At 40.7% G+C, this 20,017-nt stretch overlaps 2 protein-coding genes and 1 long non-coding RNA gene across 4 annotated transcripts in view; 1 reads left to right on the top strand and 2 right to left on the bottom strand.

The window, feature by feature from the left end:
- Positions 1 to 1,139: 1,139 nt before the first annotated feature.
- On the bottom strand, positions 1,140 to 5,326 carry LOC128624478 (uncharacterized). The gene is made up of 3 exons (XR_008388772.1): positions 2,157 to 5,326; positions 1,501 to 1,781; positions 1,140 to 1,350 (listed from the first exon to the last, which is right to left on the bottom strand). It is a non-coding gene; the product is annotated as an uncharacterized LOC128624478 (long non-coding RNA).
- Positions 5,327 to 5,513: 187 nt separating this feature from the next.
- LOC128623804 (terminal nucleotidyltransferase 4A-like) lies at positions 5,514 to 11,876 on the bottom strand. Its single transcript, XM_053650910.1, has 4 exons — positions 11,723 to 11,876; positions 7,441 to 8,895; positions 6,643 to 7,348; positions 5,514 to 6,492 (listed from the first exon to the last, which is right to left on the bottom strand). The coding sequence occupies exon 4, from the start codon at positions 6,192 to 6,194 to the stop codon at positions 5,514 to 5,516; it is 681 nt and encodes a 226-aa protein (XP_053506885.1). The 5' UTR covers positions 6,195 to 6,492; positions 6,643 to 7,348; positions 7,441 to 8,895; positions 11,723 to 11,876.
- Positions 11,877 to 13,560: 1,684 nt separating this feature from the next.
- The window catches only part of prpf38b (pre-mRNA processing factor 38B), a 33,313-nt gene continuing 26,856 nt past the window's right edge, over positions 13,561 to 20,017 (top strand). The window contains exons 1-3 of one of the 2 annotated variants that reach the window (XM_053651428.1): positions 13,863 to 13,979; positions 15,085 to 15,172; positions 15,283 to 15,351. In XM_053651428.1, coding sequence (XP_053507403.1) covers positions 15,340 to 15,351 — 12 coding nt within the window. In that variant the 5' untranslated portion in view covers positions 13,863 to 13,979; positions 15,085 to 15,172; positions 15,283 to 15,339. Of the gene's footprint in view, positions 13,980 to 15,084; positions 15,173 to 15,282; positions 15,352 to 20,017 lie in introns of both variants that reach the window. The other variant, XM_053651427.1, reaches the window with a different exon arrangement.

Genomic DNA, 20,017 nt, shown 5'->3' with positions numbered 1-20,017 from the left:
GTCCTGACCTGTCTTTGATTCAGAATGTATGGCGCATTATGAAGTGCAAAATAAGGCAGTGAAGGCCCCGTAGAGTTGTGCAGCTGAAGAAATGCATAATGGATGAATGGGAGAAACCTATGCTTGCTAAACTTAACTAACCGGTGTCTTCAGTGCCCAAACACTTAATAAGTGTTATTAAAAGAAAAGGTGATGTGACACAGTGGTAAACAATCGACTGTCAAACCCTTTTTGGAGTGTGTTGCAGTCATAAGATTTGAAATGAGTGTACATTTTCAAAAATAAATTTAATTCACAAAGTAAAACATAAAATAATGTGTTAATAATGTGCTTTCAGTAAAATACAGGGTGAATTGAATTTTTAAATGACTCTTTTTGTTATTTTTTTTGTTGCATTTTTCATACTGTCATACTGTTTTCAGAATTGGGGTTGTATATAGACATATTTGGACAAGCAAACATTTGATCCTGTTTGAAACAGTGCCTCACTGATTCGTGAGATAAGGGACAAAACATGTCCTACATACAAAAGTCCTCTTTATGTTAAAAATTAAGAAATTCATATAAATAAAAATACTTCAAGTTCAATCTAAAGGTAATCTGTATACTCTGGGCATTTATTGCTTGTATCTTTTAAATAATTTCATTACAATGCTTCTAAATGCATGCTCTATACTTAGAAAACATGCAATTTAACCTGTCCTCAGCAAGAGGTCACAATATCAAACTGCCAAACAAAGTGCTTAAAAATGCAATAAACTCATGAATTAAAAATGAAAGGCAGTGATCTGTAAAATATAAAACAATAAATAATGTATATCTTAAATTATATTTTCCAAAAAAAACTGATGATCAAAAATTGTATCCTCATTTTGCATCTTTGCGCCAACTCTCTCTAACTCCCAACTAAACCTGAAAAATCATGCAGTGTCACGGTCAGCTATAACTCTGAGGACCCCTTTCCCATGACTTGCTCATGGTGAATGCAACAGTGGGATGCAAGGTCTGGTAAGATTTTATATATATATATATATATATATATATATATATATATATATATATATATATATATATATAAAATAGCCCGTAATGGGTGGAGCACAGACACACAAGAAGCCGTTGTCAGGTGGTTACATGAGGTTTGCTTTTATTTTGTCTTCTTTCTTTGGTGTTCAGGGGGAGTGTGTGTGTGTGAGCGTGCGTGTGCGCGTGTGTTTGCGTATGGGCTGTAATTGCAGGATCCTTCCGGGGTCGCGCCGGGCTTCCCGGATGAATGAGGGCTCTTCTGTGCCGTCAAGCAACGCCGCGTGTATAGTCAGAGAGCGGAGGCCTCGTCTGGATCTGACTCGTCTGAAACACAAAACAAACACACACACGGAGAGAAAAGGTCAATTAGTTAATGGCAAAAACGTCCAGCAACAATGAACATTTGGGAAAAAACGACGCGCACATGTCATACGAGATTATTCTCCCCGAACAAGCGGAAGAACGGCCTCTTACCCTCTCCCCTCATTTGCTGGATGGTGGATGTTTCCCGATCGGTCCACCAATCCCTGGCCGGGGGTGTGTCGGCGGCTCCGCCCTACCACTACGTGTTTTGGCACGACTACGGGTTTTGGCACGCCAGGGGCTATTGGACTCCTCAATGATATTGTCTTGCAGCATTCAGCCAATCTCCTCCTCAATAGCCTGGCGGCGGGCCTCCGGGACTCGATAGGGCCGCTGTTGCACCACCACTCCTGGCTGGGTTTTGATCTCGTGGTGGACCAGTTGTGTCATCCCTGGGGAGGTAGAGAACACGTCTGTGAACTGACCCACCAACTCTGATAATTCCTGTTTCTGCCCGGGAGTGAGGTCGTCACCCAGCTGGACCGATGTACCCTCATCTTGGCCTGTCCCTAGGGTCGCGAACGCAGACACTACTGGGGCTGGCTCTACCCACTTCTTTAATTCAATTCAATTCAATTCAATTTTATTTGTATAGCGCTTTTTACAATAGACATTGTCTCAAAGCAGCTTTACAGAAATATCAACATGGTATATAGATATTAAAGGTGTGAATTTATCCCAACTGAGCAAGCCACTGAGTGGCAACGGTGGCAAGGAAAAACTCCCTAAGATGTTTTAAGAGGAAAAAACCTTGAGAGGAACCCAACTCAGAAGGGAACCCATCCTCATCTGGGTAACAACAGATAGTGTGAAAAAGTTCATTATGGATTTATATGAAGTCTGTATAGCCTTAGGAGCAGCCGTAGTCCCAGCAGTCTGGAATTAGAGAAGATCTGAGCTCCATCCAGAGGCAGAAAGGATCTGGATCTCTAGTGTCTCCATAAAGTCGTGTGGGGCTCGGCGAAAGGAGAGAGGGAGAAAAAAGATTATTATGACTGCGAAGTAGTAGAACAGAATCTAGTCAGGGTAGGCTTGAGTAAACAAATACGTTTTAAGCCTAGACTTAAATACTGAGACTGTGTCTGAGTCCCGAACACTAATAGGAAGACTATTCCATAACTGTGGGGCTCTATAAGCAAAGGCTCTTCCCCCTGCTGTAGCCTTCACTATTCGAGGTACCGTCAAGTAGCCTGCATCTTTTGATCTAAGTAGGCGTGGCGGATCATATAAAACCAAAAGGTCGCTTAGATATTGTGGCGCGAGACCGTTTAGTGCTTTATAGGTTAATAAAAGTATCTTATAGTTAATGCGAGATTTTACTGGGAGCCAATGCAGTATTGATAATATTGGTGTGATATGGTCGTATCATCTAGTTCTAGTTAGGACTCTAGCAGCTGCATTCTGGAGTAACTGGAGCTTATTTATATTCCTACTGGAACATCCAGACAGTAAGGCATTACAGTAATCTAATCTAGAGGTGACAAATGCATGAACTAGTATTTCCGCATCATGTAGTGACAATATGTTTCTTATCTTAGAAATATTTCTGAGATGAAAGAAAGCTATCCTAGTAATATTATCTACATGGGCATCAAATGATAGGCTGGAGTCAATAATCACTCCAAGGTCTTTAACTGCTGTACATGATGAAACAGAAAGACCATCCAGAGTAACCATGTGATCAGAAAGATTACTTCTAGCTACACGTGGGCCTAATAAAAGTATTTCTGTTTTATCAGAATTAAGTAAAAGGAAGTTAGTTAACATCCAACATCTAATGTCCTTTACACAGTCCTCAACTTTACTAAGCTTCTGTCCGTCCTCTGGCTTCGCTGAAACATACAACTGTGTATCATCAGCATAACAGTGGAAGCTAATTCCATGTTTACGAATAATTTGTCCTAGGGGTAGCATATATAAAGTAAAGAGCAGTGGGCCTAAAACAGAACCCTGTGGAACTCCAAAAGTAACCTCAGTACGCATGGAGAAATCACCATTTACATCTACGAACTGATAACGATCGGTCAGATAAGACCTGAGCCAGGAGAGGACTGTTCCCTTAATGCCAACAACATTTTCTAATCTATCAAGGAGAATAGTGTGATCTATAGTATCAAAAGCTGCACTAAGGTCTAGTAACACAAGCAGCGAGACACAACCCTGATCAGAGGTCAGTAGAAGGTCATTTATTACTTTAACTAACGCTGTCTCTGTGCTATGATAAGGTCTAAATCCTGACTGATACATTTCATGAATGTTATTCCTATCTAAGTACGAGCATAACCGCTTTGCTACAACATTTTCTAAAATCTTAGAGATGAAGGGGAGATTTGATATTGGTCTATAGCTGGACAATTGAGATGGGTCAAGGTCAGGTTTTTTAATCAAGGGTTTAATAACTGCTAATTTAAGTGATTTAGGTACATAGCCAGTGCTTAGGGAAGAATTGATTATATTTAAAAGTGGTTCAATTAACAGGTTTATGTGATGTGTTCGGGTGTCGGCTCGCTTACCGGGCTGTTGCACATGATAGTTCACGGTCCCCTTCCTCTCGAGGACTGTGTACGGCCCTTGCCATCGAGCTAGAAACTAGCAGGAGTTGTTCGGCACTAGTAGGAGCACCTGATAGCCCGGTTGGAACTCTTGGGGTTGTGCTGGGTGGTCGTATACTCGCTTCTACTCCTCCTGGGCGGCTCTCATATGCTCCTGGACGATTGGGGCCACTCGGTCAATCTTCTCCTGCATTTCCTGCACGTACTCAATGACCAAGCGGAATGGGGAGGGCTGTTCCTCCCAGGCTTCCCATGCCACGTCCAGCAGTCCTCGAGGTCGCCGCCCAAAGAGGAGCTCAAAGGGGGTAAAGCCCGTGGAGGCCTGGGGCACTCTCGGACGGCGAAAAGGACATAGGGTAGGAGGAGATCACAGTTCCTTCCTTCCTCGTTCACCACCCTCCGTAGCATCTGCTTTAAGGTTTGGTTGAACCTTTCAACGAGCCCATCGGTCTGGGGGTGGTATACGGACGCTTTTAGGTGCTTAACCTGCAAGAGCCGACACAAATCAGCCATTAGTTTGGACACAAAAGGCGTACCTTGGTCGGTAAAGATGTCCTTGGATATCCCGGCGGGGGTCTCCGTGGGGTGGTGTGCTGGCACTGGGGGCAATGTTGGCAGAAGCCCCAGACTTCTGCATCCATCCCTGGCCAGACAAAGCGATCCCTTAGCTTTTCCAGGGTGTTTCGTGCTCCCAGGTGGCTGCCGAGCAGATGGATGTGGGCCAGGTGAATTAGAGTCTGTGTTTTGGTTTTGGGTACTACCAGGAGGTCCACAAGCTCCCCTCAGTGGCAGGATCGCTGGTAGAGGAGACCACCCCGAACGAGGAAGTAGGAGGAGGGTAGCCTCTGGTCAGGGTCCTGATCGACCCCTTCTATCTGTCGCACCTGGGCCCAACAGTGTTTCAGGCGGTCATCCTCCTTCTGCTCCCGCCCAAAATTTCCCTGCCGGTTCACCTGTTGAAACACAGACAACATCGGGTTAGTATGTGTGTGCGGCTTACCTTCTGCTGTGGCGTCTCCTTCGTCTTTCGCCAAATAGGCCTGCCGGACTCGGGTCTCCTTCGGGCGTCGCAGCGCCCTGCTTTTTTTTGGCACTGGGCTGGCCGGGAACCCTGGCCAGTCTCTTCTGAGGAGCAGGGGCACCAGGAGGTTGGGGATAACACCGACTAGGAGTGGCCAGGAGCCTGCTTTTCCGTGGACCTGGACCTCGGCCACTGGGACTTCCCTGGTATCCCCATGGACGCAAGTTATGGTGATGGTCCCGCTCCAGCCGAGTTCTTTAGGCAGGATCGTCGGCCGGGCGAGGGTCACGGTACTCCCGGTGTCCAGCAGGGTGGTGACCGGGCTCCCCTCGACCCACACCGTCAGGGTAGGGGCTTTTGGCAGGTGCAGCAAGTGGAGGGCGCACCCCGCCGACCACGGCTTTCAGGCCTTCCTGGGTGGCCCTAGGTCCGGCTTCGTGGGCATGGGTTCATCCATGGGCGTCACACGGACAGGTGAACTCCGGAGAGTCCTCCCCCCCTTAGGATAGCGCTGGTGGTTGGGCCGGTGGGGCAGGAACACTTGGGGTGGACTACGGGTTCGCCGTTCTTCCCGGCCGAGTTCCAGGGTGGCCAATGCGCGCTCCAGGGTGGCTAGGAGCTCCTGGGGCATCCCTGGCACATGTACCCCCACGACCTGGTGTTCCGTTGGTGGTAGAGCCCTTAAAAACCGGTCCATGGCCACCTTTTCTGCCACCTCGGTGGCGGTGTGTATGTCCGGCTGAAGCCACCTCTTGGTTGTGTGGATGAGGGTGTTCAGCTGCTCGTATGGTCTGGCCCCCGGCCGATAAGCCCACCGATGGAACTCCGCCGCTGCTTGGTGGGGAGTCCGCCCACACCATGCGGAGTATTCCCTTTTTCATCTCCCCATAATCAGCTGCTTCCTCCGGGGTGAGGGCGTAATAGGCTGTGCGCGCCTCCCCCGAGAGCAGCGGGCCGAGGATGCATGGCCATTCGTCGTGGTCCCAGTCTTCGCGGCGGGTGATGCACTCAAAGGTCTCGAAGTAGGCCTCAAGGTCCTCTTCGGGGGTTAGAGGGGGAAGCAGGCGCCGGATCTCGTGGCTCGGATCGGGGAGGGGCGTAGCGGCGGTGAGAGTCGCTGTTCTCAAGGCCACTAGTTCTTGTGTCGCGGCTTGTAGGCTGTGGGCGAGCTGCTGTGTGACTGTTTGTTGCTGGATGCTGACCTCCAGAAGGCGTCGTAGCGTGGGGTCCATGCTTCTCACTGACCTCACGTGGGATGGGGGGAACCAAAACAAAGGAAAATCCCCCCCCCTTTTTTTTTAAGATGGGTGGGTCTGTGCTCATGCCCGCATCCTCCACCAGTGTAGGGTAGTAGCCCATGATGGGTGGAGCACAGACACACATGTGCGCGTGTGTTTGCGTGCGGGCTGTAGTTGCAGGATTCTTTCGGGGTCGCGCCGGGCTTCCCGGATGAACGAGGGCTCTTCTGCGCCGTCAAGCAACGCCGCGTGTATAGTCAGAGAGCGGAGGCCTCGTCTGGATCTGACTCGTCTGAAACACAAAACAAACACTCACGCAGAGAGAAAAGGTCGATTAGTTAATGGCAAAAACGTCCAGCAACAATGAACATTTGGGAAAAAACGACACGCACATGTCATACGAGATTATTCTCCCCGAACAAGTGGAAGAGCGGTCTCTTACCCTCTCCCCTCATTTGCTGGATGGTGGATGTTTCCCGATCGGTCCACCAATCCCTGGCCGGGGGTGTGTCGGCGGCTCCGCCCTACCACTACGTGCTTCCGGGCTGTTATTGTTCTTGATGCGGGGCTGTCTCTTCCGCGCCAGCACGGTAGTCGGGGAAGGAGCGATTTTAATACCTTGTGCGCCGGCTGACGGTCCGTCACGACAGTACCCCACCTCAGCTCCATGGCGGGCCCAGAGTGCGTCTCGTCGCAAGCTGACGGAGTTGACAAGTGCTCACAAAACTCTTTATATAATGATATTATTTTTGAATATGGGGAATTATTCTAATGTTGTTTGGAGTATAAAAGAAAGAGAAGAGAGAAATTAATCAGAGACCCAGAAAGCAGGAGGGAGATTCTAGAGACGGAACGACAAAGTTGGAAGAAAAGGGACAAAAAAGCTAATCAAATCGTTGAACTGGACTATAGGGAGCAGAGGTATCGGAGAAGTTCGAAAGTAACCATTCAGCTAGATGATTGATAAACAGGCTATAGATCCCTTGTATTCCTATTGAATAGAGAAGATTTCTGTTGACACTACAAGATGTCACGTAATAATGCTTACTATTACACTGAACTTCTTCAGCTTCTTCTGTTTTTCCAGTGAGCCACCAGAGACCCAGAATGAGACATACTGCTACAAAGAGAAAAGCACTGGAAGGATTCTGGAACTCAATTATAATAAAATTACAAAATTTAATTGTTGAATTAAATATATATATATAAAATATATTTTTAGTACTTAATCTGTTGTAACCTCAGTTGGTCCTTTGCCATCTCTGTCAGTTATGTCATCACCATCAGATGAAGGTTTTTGTTCATTTTGAAATAAATATTTTATTCTTTGTTTCAATTTAGTGTTAATAATTAAAACACTAACTGAACTACATGATATGTCTTGTTTGCCTAAGAACATTGATTATATATGTTTGATATTAAAAAGGAGGGTAGAGAATTAAGGATTTTAGGAATTGGATTTTTCATAACAGTGTGAAAAAAGAAAAAAATGTAGAGAATGTATTTTATCACTTAACTCCTTTAGTGAACATCATTAATAGATAATTGAGGACTTTACATTCTTGTTGGATGGATGAAATTAAAATCGCATGCTTTTCAGTGTGGCTGACGGAGATGACAAATTAAGTTATGAAGTGAATAAATGTAAATTTTTAGAAAAAAGCATTTTCCTTTGTCTACAAATATCAATTTCTAATTAATGTAGTATTAAAAAATATAAACTAATTTCTAAAACCTGTTTTGTCCCTTATCTTAAGAATCAGTGGCCTATTGATAAAGGTGATAGTATTTAAATTAACAATTTAAATTAACATAAAAACAGTTCAGTTACACGGAAAAAGTAAGTACACCCCTACATTTATCACTCCACCTTCACATCCATAAAATTAGAATCAGGTGTTCAAGATTGGGTGCCAGTGATTAGAACCTGTTTAGGGAGTGCAGGTGGAACCGTCTTATTTATACCACTCACATCCCGTGTTCCATTTGCTATTGAGATGGGTGGTGCCATCATGCCAAGATCTAAAGTTCTGTAAGGCCTTCAAGAAAAAGAAAAAAAAAAAAAAGGTTGTGGATGCCTACGAGTCTGGCAAGGGCTAAAAAAAATCTCCAAATTATTTGAAATACACCGTTCCACTGTAAGGAAAATAATCTACAAATAGTGCAGATTTCAGACAACTGTCAATTTGTCCAGGACTGGCCATTCACAGCAAATTCAGCCCAAATGCAGACCATCTGATGCAAAGAGAAGGCTCCAACAACCCAAAATTTAATCACAGCATCTGTTAGTAAGTCTTGCAACTGTTGGTGTCAAAGTGCATGCTTCTACAATCAGAAAGAGATTGCACAAATTTGACCTTCATGGGAGGCATCCCAGGAAAAAGCCTTTGCAAGACTACACTTTCTTTGCAGCATTCAATGCAGTTTGCCAATTGGCCACAGTAACAGCAGACATGTTTGGCACAGAAAAAAGACAGCTTTTCAAAAGAAGCGCCTCATACTAACTGTGAAGCACGGTGGTGGAAATGTTATGGTTTGGGGTTGCTTCCCTGGCTCAGGGACTGGACAGCTTGCATTCATTGAGTTAACTATGAATTCTGCATCATATCAAAGAATGCTTGGAGATGATGTGAGGCCATCTGTCCAAAAGTTGAAGTTGAACTGAAAGCACACTAGCAAATCCAACAAGGAATGGCTGAAAAAAAAAAGAACTGGAGGGTTATGAAATGGCCTAATCAAAGCCTGGATTTGAATCCCATTGAAATGTTGGGGGGGGGGGGAGGTTGAAACGGGCAGTACATGCAGGAAAACCCTCAAACATCCAACTGAAAGAATGTTGCACAGATGGAAGAGGGGTCAAAATTTCCAGCAAGCCTGGAGGACAATTATGCAAAATGTCTACAAGAAGTTATTTCTGCTAAAGGGGGGCAATACTAGCATCTGAGGCCAAGGGTTTACTTACTTTTCCACAGAAGAATATCACATGTATTGATATTTTTGTTGAATAAATGATTGAAAAAGCTAATTTTGAAAAGCTACTTTTGTTCAAGTATTATATCAACTTCATTTATAGGCAATGTTTCAAATATGTCAAAAGCCAACAATTTCTATGGGGTGTACTTGATATGCACATGACTCTATGTGTATATATGTACATACAGTTGCAATCAAAATTATTCAACCCCCATTGCAAATCAGGTTTACTGTCAAAATTTACAGGCTTTCAGCTGTTTGCAATGAACAAATCAAACAAAAACATTTGAAATAGTTCAATTGAAATTTTATTTCAATTGCTTGTGTTTGATTTGTTTATTGCAAACAGCTGAAAGTCTGTAAATTTTGACAATACACCTGATTTGATTTGCAATGGGGGTTGAATAATTTTGCAACTGTACTGACATTGATTATAGCACTTTAATTAGACATTATTTGTGCTCCCATTGTGTATATATATATATATATATATATATATATATATATATATATAGGAGCGACGCGGCCTCCTTAATAATAGATTGCTCCCGTTATAATAAATGACAGAATTTACGCAGCAAGCACTCAAATATAGCATATAACGTCAATAAACATTAATTAAACTTTTTAAGCATATTGACAGTAAACCTGATTTGCAATGGGGTTGAATAATTTTGATTGCAACTGTATATATATATATATATATATATTAGGGATGCACCGAATGTTCGGCAACCAAAATTATTCGGCCGAAAATAGAAAAAAAAAACACTTTCGGTGTTCGGCCGAATAAGTGAAAAGGCCGAATAAATTTGACCGAACAATTACGTGTTTGATGACGCGACCAAATAGCCTAGCAACCAGAGTGAGACGCGGGAATGTCACGACCTCGATGAGGGGGCGTGCACATGCACGAGCTACGTGCGCAAGCTACGTGCTCTTCGGATGTTGATGGAAGTTTACTGTGGACATGTGGGTTTGTTTTGTTTCTGTTCCGGACTATTATGTCACGTCGCAAGACGTAAGGGACTAGAGTACGGAAGCAGGTAAAGACAAAACAGGGTCGGGTGATCGGCAAACAGGCACAAATGGGGCAAAGCAGGAATCAGAGTCGCGGTCACAGAAAACAGGGTCAAAACACAAAACAAGAAACATGAACTAGTACTATGAACTGGAAGCGGAAAAACCAGCGTGGACTAAATGAACTAATCTATAGTTTAAACTAACTAAATCTATCAAGGAACATAACATTAACAACTTATCTAACTATACTATATCTACTATAATACTGCACGAGGTGTACAGGGAAGTGTGCGGCATATATCCCCAATATAATCAGCCATATATAACCAAATAGAACCATTTTTTGCACTCGTGTCAATGCACTTTTTAATGCAATTTTTGTTGTAGGCTTCAGAGTGTTAAATTCTTTCAGCAGTCAGTTATAGGCCTAACATAGGCTATTCAAGGGGGGCTCAAAGATGACCACATAAAAATATTTTTATTTTACTATTTTATTTATTTAAAGTTATATTGTGCCTTGTTGGTAGCCTATGCCTGCTGGAATGAAAAAAAATGTTCAGTGTAATTGTTGTTTTTGTAATTGATTTTTTTCTTTGAAAAGCAAGACAAAATAGTAAAAAGCACATTTTGACTATTTAATTTATGCAATGGTGAAAAAAAGGCAAAATAAATGGAAAAAAATGCGAAAAGACGTGTTCAGTATTTGGCCTCCGGCTTTCGGCCAAGTTTTCATCATATTCGGTTTCGACTTTGGCCAAGAATTTTAATTTCGGTGCATCCCTAATATGTATATATATATATATATATATATATATATATATATATATATATATATATATATATATATCTTGAGTGTGTGTGTCTATACAGTCAGGTCCATAAGTATTTGGACAGTGGTCTTACTAACATTTCTGCTATCTCTCTGATATGTCTGTTTTGTTTTGTTTTTCGGCTTAATAATGGCAAGGTTAATTAGGCTGCTATTGAGAGTAACTATAAACAGATACCAAATGCAAATTCAACGCTTGGAATCAACTCCAGACTTTTTATCTCCTTAAGTCCTCATGAAATAATGAGGAAACAGGCCACACCTGCCCATGAAACTGCATATCAGACAACTGTCCAATTACTTTTGAGCCTGGAGAAATGGCTGTAATTCTTAAAGTTAATGCAATATTTTTGTTAAGCCCCTTGAATATCTACATTTTTATATTTTATATCTTATCATAATATATATATGGTTGAACTATAATTTGGATTCATTATTTGTGTTTATCTGTTTTGTAAGTGATGTATGGAATCACCTTATAATTTGCATTTATAAAACCAATATTGGCACAAGTCTAAAAATGTTAATTAGTCTGCAGTTAAAAGAGTGTGCTTACAGACCTTAAGGAGCTTTTGGACTTGGTTAATTTAAAGGATACATGGCCCCAACAAGATTGTTATTAACCCACCAGTGACAAGGTTTTAAAAATATTGCCAACAATATAACTCAACCTGATGCACTTCTACCATCACAGCACCTGAATATGCTGCTAATTTGTAGTGTCACTATTGTGCTAAAAATGGCCCACCACTGAAATTCAAACAGCGATTGGGATCTCTTTCCATTGATGGGCCATGTAGATGGTTAATGACAAACCTTACATAGCCACTGTATGTACTGAAATAAAGTTGGTTTGACGTTGGACGTTCCGTATTCGCGGATATGCGGAAATTCAGGGACCGTCTCTAAAGTGACATACGACATTGTTAAGCACGTTTCTAACTTCAATAGCATTTGAAGGGAAAGACTTATAGTCACAAAACCAACTGTAAAGTGTTCATCTAGGTGTCAGCTATAATGCACACCTCTTAGATTTTTGATATTTATCAAAATGAGCTATTAAATTATATATAAATATTGCCATAAATTTCACTGCAGAATGGGCCCATACACAAAATATGCCATTATTTAAAACTCAATAGCATTTGAAGGGAATGATGTACAGTCATGATCCCAACTGTAAAGGGTTCATCTAAATGTCAGGTATGACACACACATTTTAGATTTTTGATATTTATTAAAATAAGCTATTAAATCACATGTAAATTAGATAAGAATTTCACTACCGAATGGGGTCATACACAAAATAGCCATAATTTAAAGCTCAATAGCATTTGAAGGGAATGATGTACAGTCATGAAGCCAACTGTAAAGGGTTCAGCTAGGTGTCAGATATGAAGCACACCTTTAAGATTTCTGATATTTATTAAAATAAATTATTAAATCACATGTAAATATTGCCATGTCACTACTGAATGGGTCCATGCACAAAATATACCATAATTTAAAGCTCAATAGCATTTGAAGGGAATGATGTACAGTCACACAACCAACTGTAAAGTGTTCGACTAGGTGTCAGGTATGATGCACACCTTTTACATTTTAGATATTTAACTCTACAATGCATGAACCAAAAAAACCTTCACGAATGCATAAAAGGGGTCAATATGACCTGTGCTGGATTGAATGGTTTTCTTCAAAAAATAGATGTCCTATTAATGAAAAAATTATATATATATACACACACACACACACACACACACACACACAGTGCATCCGGAAAGTATTCACAGCGCTTCACTTTTTCCACAATTTGTTATGTTACAGCCTTATTCCAAAATGGATTAAACTCATTATGTTCCTCAAAATTCTACAAACAATACCTCATAATGACAACGTGAAAGAAGTTTGTTTGAAATCTTTGCAAATTTATTAAAAATAAAAAACAAAAAATGCACATGTACTTAAGTATTCACAGCCTTTGCTCAATACTTTGTTGAAGCACCTTTGGCACCAATTACAGCCTCAAGTCTTTTTGAGTATGAACACTTTACAGATGAACACTTTACAGTTGGTTTTGTGACTGTAAGTCATTCCCTTCAAATTCTATTGAAGTTAGAAACGTGTTTAACAATGTCGTATGTAACTTTAGAGACGGTCCCTTAATTTCCGCATATCCGCGAATATGGAACGTCCAACGTCAAACCAACTTTATTCCAGTACTGTACGTAGGCTATAGTAATACATATTAGTAATACATATTATTACAAACATTTCTCTACTAATCATAATGACCTTCAATGTAGATAAGTAATCTTTTGTATAGGGGTTTTCTTTCTCGCATCAAAAGAAACACGAATGTGTTAAATTCAGTAACATTTAGGTTATATTACTCAAAGCTAATTACAACGAATGAAAACCTAAGTTGCAACAAACACCATAAACTAAAACGGAAAAATCAAAACGATGTGGGGAAAGCTGTTTTAAAGAGCATTTCTAAGCGTCGTTTCCGTTTCCGCCTTGTCTCCGGTAACGTTAGCCATCTTGTTTTTTGCGCTTAACCTGGACTTACCGAAAACGGACAAATACCGTTTTAATACTTAAACAAGTTGAGTTTAATAACGTATAATATTCGTTTTTAATCTGATGTGAAGCAAGGCTAGTTTTAATGATACTATAGTTAGTACTAAAACTGGTTGTGTAAAGCAGCTAGCTAAGCAGATAGCCCATAATTTCTCCCGCATCCAGGCGTTATGGCGGGGAATCCGCAGCAGCAGGCCGTGAGCAAACCTTCTTCAGGGAAACACGGCAACGTTTTACCTCTGTGGGGAAATGAGAAGACAATGAACTTAAACCCTATGATTCTCACAAATGTGTTATCGTCTCCATATTTCAAGGTTCAGTTATATGAGCTGAAGACCTATCATGAGGTTGTGGACGAGATCTACTTCAAGGTAACGTCAACTAACGCTATTCAGCTAGCGGGCCCACAGTACTGCAACTTCTATAGTTAGCTTTCCAGGGCTCAAAGTGCTGACGGGTTTTCTTCTGGTAGTGGTTCAGTTATGATGAAGTGCACCAAAACCGAACTGTTACTGGTAAGGAGCACGCTCAATTTAGTTAGTTCTTTATCAGGATCGTATAATGTTATTTGTAAGCAGTTGTGACAAGAATAAGCTGCAACTAACACGATGGTGGTAGTTAACATATATTAGCAGATATTTTGGCGAATACCCTTAGATATCGTTTGTTCATTTTGAAATGGAAATATGTTCGTCGTCTTGAGTGTTTTGGCTTCGAAAACACGAGGCGTATTTTAATTTTTTTAAGTAAAGAAATGTTATCCGTAACTCAAACCAGTAGTTACTGACCACGTTTTTACCCATCAATGTGTAGTGGTTAGCGACCGAGGTTTAGCCCTAGATAGAATCTGAATGTTTTTTTGTGCTGCCTTTCGGTTATTGGCAGATCTGTTTAAATTAGGCGAATTAACTGATCGATACAAACTGATGACGCATTTGAACTTTTTTTTTTAAACGATTGCCCAGCAGTGTACGTGTTTGCTCATCTCACCATAGTTTTGATCGACAAACAGATTACCCATTTTAACAATCATTACCAAGGTAACCATTGTCGTTTTAGTTTAAAATCGGTCTCGGTAATAGCTAGTCCCGAAACTTGGGGAACGAGTTCAATTTTCAGATGATTTGTGTTTAAGCTGAAAAATTTCAGTGGAGTGTAGAGGTGTGAATTAGTATATGGAACTTGCGGGACCAAACAAAAAGTCTGTACAGGATTTCGCGGAAGTGTTTTTGTGATTGCTGCGGCCAAAATTCTCGATTTTACTGCGGCTTTTTCATCGTTTGAGATGAAACTTGCGGAGTTTTTGTGCTTTCTACGGGACAAAGAACAGCAGCGTTCATTCACACGAAAGCGCGTTGGGAGCTCGCGCTGCCTGAATAAATATGGCGTTCATTAATACATTTTCAATCTTTGCTTTATCCATATCCGGCTCAACTGTGGCTTAAATTACCAGTGTTTATTTTTTTTTGGAAATAGACCCAGCCAGGTTCCTTAGAAAATATCGTGGATAAAGGGGAACAAAAATAACTGCCGGAGCACGTGACTATTCAAAGTTTCCGTGGGAGTGGGTTGGAAAAAACTTTTTTTTTAAAATTATTATTTTGTATTTTAATCAGTAATATACTTTTGGAGTCTGTTTAACAGATTTGTGGTGGTGTTTTTCCCCCCTTCAAGGTTACCCATGTGGAGCCCTGGGAGAAAGGCAGCAGAAAAACAGCAGGGCAGACTGGAATGTGCGGAGGGGTAAGTAGAAGTATGTGCTTCTGGATCTCTTTTTACCACTTGTTATAAGAGCACAGCAAGGTGTTAATCTTCAATCTTCTTATCATATGAACAGGTTCCCTCTAGGGCTGCAACTAATTATTTCCATAATCGATTAATCGGCTGATAACTTCGTAGATTAGTTGGATATCGTTTATTTAAAATAAAATCCACAAACTGACTGTTACAAATATAAATGTCAGACTAAAACGTTACATTGAGACAACTGTTTGTTCATATATACACGCATACATTGGGGGAAATAAGTATTGAACTCGTCATCCTTTTTTTCAGTAAATAAATTTCCAATGAGGTTATTCACTTGAAATTTTCACCAGACATCAGTATTAACTCAAGAAATCCACACATATAAAGAAATTAAAACAAATAAGGCCATAAATAAAGTTGTTTAATAAAGTGGAATGACTCGGGTAAAAAGTATTGAACACGCTAAGAAAATGTAGTTCTGCAAGGCAAGGAACCAGCTGAAATCTGTAAGTAGTTAGGAAATAATTATACCTGATTTTGTGATTACAAACAAAGGCGTCTCCACTAAGTATCAAATAAATTTTAGTTAGCGTGTTCAATACTTTTTGAAGTATTAAAGCAAGATTTGGCGGAATCTGAGCAGACAATATATTCCTATACACTTCAGAGTTCATCTGGCTGCTTCTGTCACATCAACAATAAACACTAGTGACCCAATGCCATTGGAAGCCATGCATGCCCATGCAATCACACTTTCTCCACTGTGTATTACAGATGATGTGGTATGCTTCGGATCATGAGCCGTTCCAAGCCTTCTCCATACTTTTCTTCCCATCATTCTAGTACATGTTGATCTTGGTTTCATCTGTTCAAAGAATGCTTTTCCAGAAATGAGAAATTGAGAGCTCGTTTGACCACATGCTGTGGGTTCACAGCAACAGCTTCCAAATGTGACTGCCATACCTGGAATCAACTCCAGACATTTTACCTGCTTAATTGATGAAGAAAAATCTAAGGAGTAGCTCACACCTGTCCGTGAACCAGCGTTTGAGTCTAATGTCCAATTACTTTTGGTCCCTTGAAAAAGAGTGGGCTATATATTAAAGAACTGTAATTCCTAAACTCTTCCTCCAGTGTGGATGTGAATACATTTAAATTAAAGATGAGACTGCACTTTAAGCCCAAATTCATTATTTAACTGTAACTTTGTTTTGGTAAACATCTAAAACATGTCAGTGTCCAAATATATATGGCCCTGGGGTTGTGTTTAATTTTTTATATATATATGTGTGTGTGTGTGTGTATTTATTTATTACACACACACATGCAATCAAAATTATTCAACTCCCATTGCAAATCAGGTTTGTCAAAATTTACACTTTCAGCTGCTTGCAATGAACAAGTCAAACAAAAGCAATTGAAATAGTTCAACACAACAAATGCTTCAAGTGGTTTCCCCAAATTCAACTGAAAATGCAACTTATAATGATTTCTCCAGTTACAAAATTATTTAACCCCCTGAACAGAATCTCTCATAACAGCACAAATATGCAAAACAGGTGTTGCCAGTTCAGATATTTCATGTGTTCCAGCTGAAGCACACCTGATGCAACTAATCAAGGGCTTCATTAGTTGCACCAGGTGTGCTTGAGCTGGCACACATGAAATGTCTGAACTGGCTAGAGGCAGAAAAAGGACGCTTTCAACAGCTGCAGCCAGATTTCTGAGAGGGCAGATTGTGGAAGAACCCTCGAGTGACTGCAAAAGACCTGCAGCACGACTTGGTGGCAGCAGGCACTGAGGTTTCAGTGAGCACAGTAAGGCTTGTACTAAATGCAGAAGGTTTCCATGCCAGAACTCAGACATAGACCACTACTGACCCAAAAGCACAAGAAAAGTCAGCTCAAAATCATATAAATAAGCCACAGAAATTTTAGGATACTGTTCTGTGGTGCGATGAAACAAAACTGGAACTTTTCGGCACGATATATCAGTGGTACGTCGGGAGAAAGAATGGAGAAAAAAACATTCTGTCCTTAGTCAAGCATGGTGGTGGCTTGGTGATGCTCTGGGGCTGCTTTGCATCCTCTAGCACTGGAAACCTGCAGCGTGTTGAAGGCAAGGAGGAAATCATAGGAGAAAACATCACCACGTCTACAACGCGGCCTTGTTATTAATAGATTGCTCCCATTATAATGAACAGAATTTACACAGCAAGCGTGCAAATATAGCATATAACGACAATAAACTTTAAACTTTTTAAGCACAGGGTAGAGCATTTATAAACACAGGTTTGCGCTCGTGCATCACTGTTGTGCTTCTGTGCTACACATGCTCCACTTTGTAAAATTTTCAGGTTACAGTCTTCACTAGGTGGTAAGAGTATATATTACTTGGTGTAAGTGCATAATGTCATTTGAGACACAAATTTGCTCTGTACTCTCCGAAGCGTGTTCTCGAAACAGGTAACGCAATGAGTAAATGTATCCCATGCTGTTCGCAGACCAACTAATCGATAATGAGATTCATTGACAACCATTTCGTAATCGATTATACATTTTTGTTGATTAGTTGTTGCAGCTCTAGTTTCCTCTTTATTCCTTAATGTCTGCCTGATGTTCTGAGTTGTGAACATCTTCGATTTAGGGCTGGTTTATACTTCTGCATTGAAACATGTTTGCATCATGACATAGAGGGTCAGTGTGGCATAGAGGGTTTTTGGCTAAGCATTAGGCCAGTCACTATAGCTACTTTTGTTGGACGTTATATATTGTCCCAGAAATAATTGAGATGAATGATATTGTCGTTTTAAGACCATTTTATTCCACAGATACAACCATAATACCATTTAGGTTTTTTTTGTTTTTTTTTCCCCAACAAAAATATCCTTTAAATTTAGTCAGTATTTCATTGTCATATTTATTCATTTTAGTAAATTTTACTCCGACTAAAATGGCATCAAATATTTTTTAGTTGACGAGAAAATGCAAAAACGTAACCAAATATTTACATTTTATCTATTAATTTGAACATGTATCAACAAAAAACGTGAAAACTGCCCTTGTTCTGAAAACCTGATCTCCTGAAATATTACAATGAGTACACTTGAAATACAATAATGTGAATTCTTTATGCTATAGTTACACCATCAGTATCACACAAATTATATATAAATACAATACTCTTTCCACGGTTCACATGTCTTTCTACATTCTTTTCAATGTCCCTTGAATAAAATATTAGATGCCATGAGTGTACCTTCTACCATTTACACATTTTGCTGAGAATAGTAGCACATCATAATGAAACTAAAGCAGAATGCTGGACAGTTTTGCAAATCTAGAAATCCCGGCCGGGCGCTTTTTAAAGGTCCGAAAAAGAGGACATTTCTGGGGAAAAATCGGATGTATTGTCACCCATAAACATTTTCCTCCTTACACTTACTGACTGTGAGCTAGTGTGTGGCAGAATTTAGACCTGTCAGCCAATAAGACACAAGTGTTTCCATGTATTTTCCTGTAAACTCTGATTAGTCTCACCTCTGTTCACTGAAGATAAAATAGAACACTTATTCCCCATTCGTTCTCTATGGGTGGAAAACATTCAATTTATTTATTTAATGGGGGGTTTTTTGTCCGCGGTTTGAGCAAGTTGGATCGCGCTTAACTCGTAGCACACCTTTCCTCAATAAGCCGGTCGATTTGAGCCCCCATTCATGTCTGGAAGAAGGATAATTGTTAGCTTGACAAAGCCAACACATTGTTCTGCTTTGTAAGGCTATTATTAGGGACCAAGCACCAACCCTCTAATGCCACCAACAGCTCAAAGTTGCACTCACGTTTATGTTGTTAACTTTTCAATTGTTAAATTTTGAACCCCATGGTTTTCTGCCTCACTAGGTTTTCTGCCATTTTGAATTTTCAGAAAACCTACTTTTTCCAAACTCCTCCTAGATCATTCATCTGACTTTCACAAAATTCGAAAGAGATAGTCTTTAAACTATGTTGGCAAAAAGTTATCAAAAGCTTTTTGGTGGAGAAAACAGTTATCAAACAACATGCAAATGAATCCATTGGCGTGCATGCCAAAATGGACGTGAGGCCAGGGCTCTACAGTGCGACCGTTTGTGTCAAGTGTATAGTAAGTCATCTGGGACACAACTTTGGACTGTACTCTCCGATCTGTTCTTTCAGGAACAGAAGTAACAATGAATAAATGTACCCCCAGGGCTCTACAGTGTGACCATTTCACTCACATTTGCGACTGAAAAGTTCTTTTTGTGACTGTGAATAAATATTTATTCGCATCGGTGCGAGTGACCTGTTCGTAGTTGTATAATACAATCGGAATAAAAACTAAAACTCCAAAATGCATCTACACCACACAACAGTTACTTTCACACTGCTTTTCATCATCTCAGTCAACCGAACAAGTGTGTAAATACTGCCATTATGATAAGAGTGACACTGTACATCATATGCTTCTCTCAACTCTCCGATCTCACAAACCGCCGTCTTTTATTGATCACACAGAATGACCTGCACCTGCTACTTGCTCGTGTAGAGACAGCGGTAAATTAATAACACTACAAGGTGGGTTTTAACTTAAATTTCTTCATTAAATAATTCCTCACCAATCGTAATCAAGAGTAGCAACTGTT

Source organism: Ictalurus furcatus, chromosome 20, assembly GCF_023375685.1.
Source record: "Ictalurus furcatus strain D&B chromosome 20, Billie_1.0, whole genome shotgun sequence".
Lineage (NCBI taxonomy): Eukaryota > Metazoa > Chordata > Actinopteri > Siluriformes > Ictaluridae > Ictalurus > Ictalurus furcatus.
Note: the sequence above shows the minus strand (reverse complement) of the source record. Positions and strands in the feature narration are given on the sequence as shown.

Excerpts from the sequence above, each read along its gene's own strand:
- LOC128623804 (XM_053650910.1), bottom strand. The coding sequence starts at position 6,194 with ATGGACCCCACGCTACGACGCCTTCTGGAGGTCAGCATCCAGCAACAA.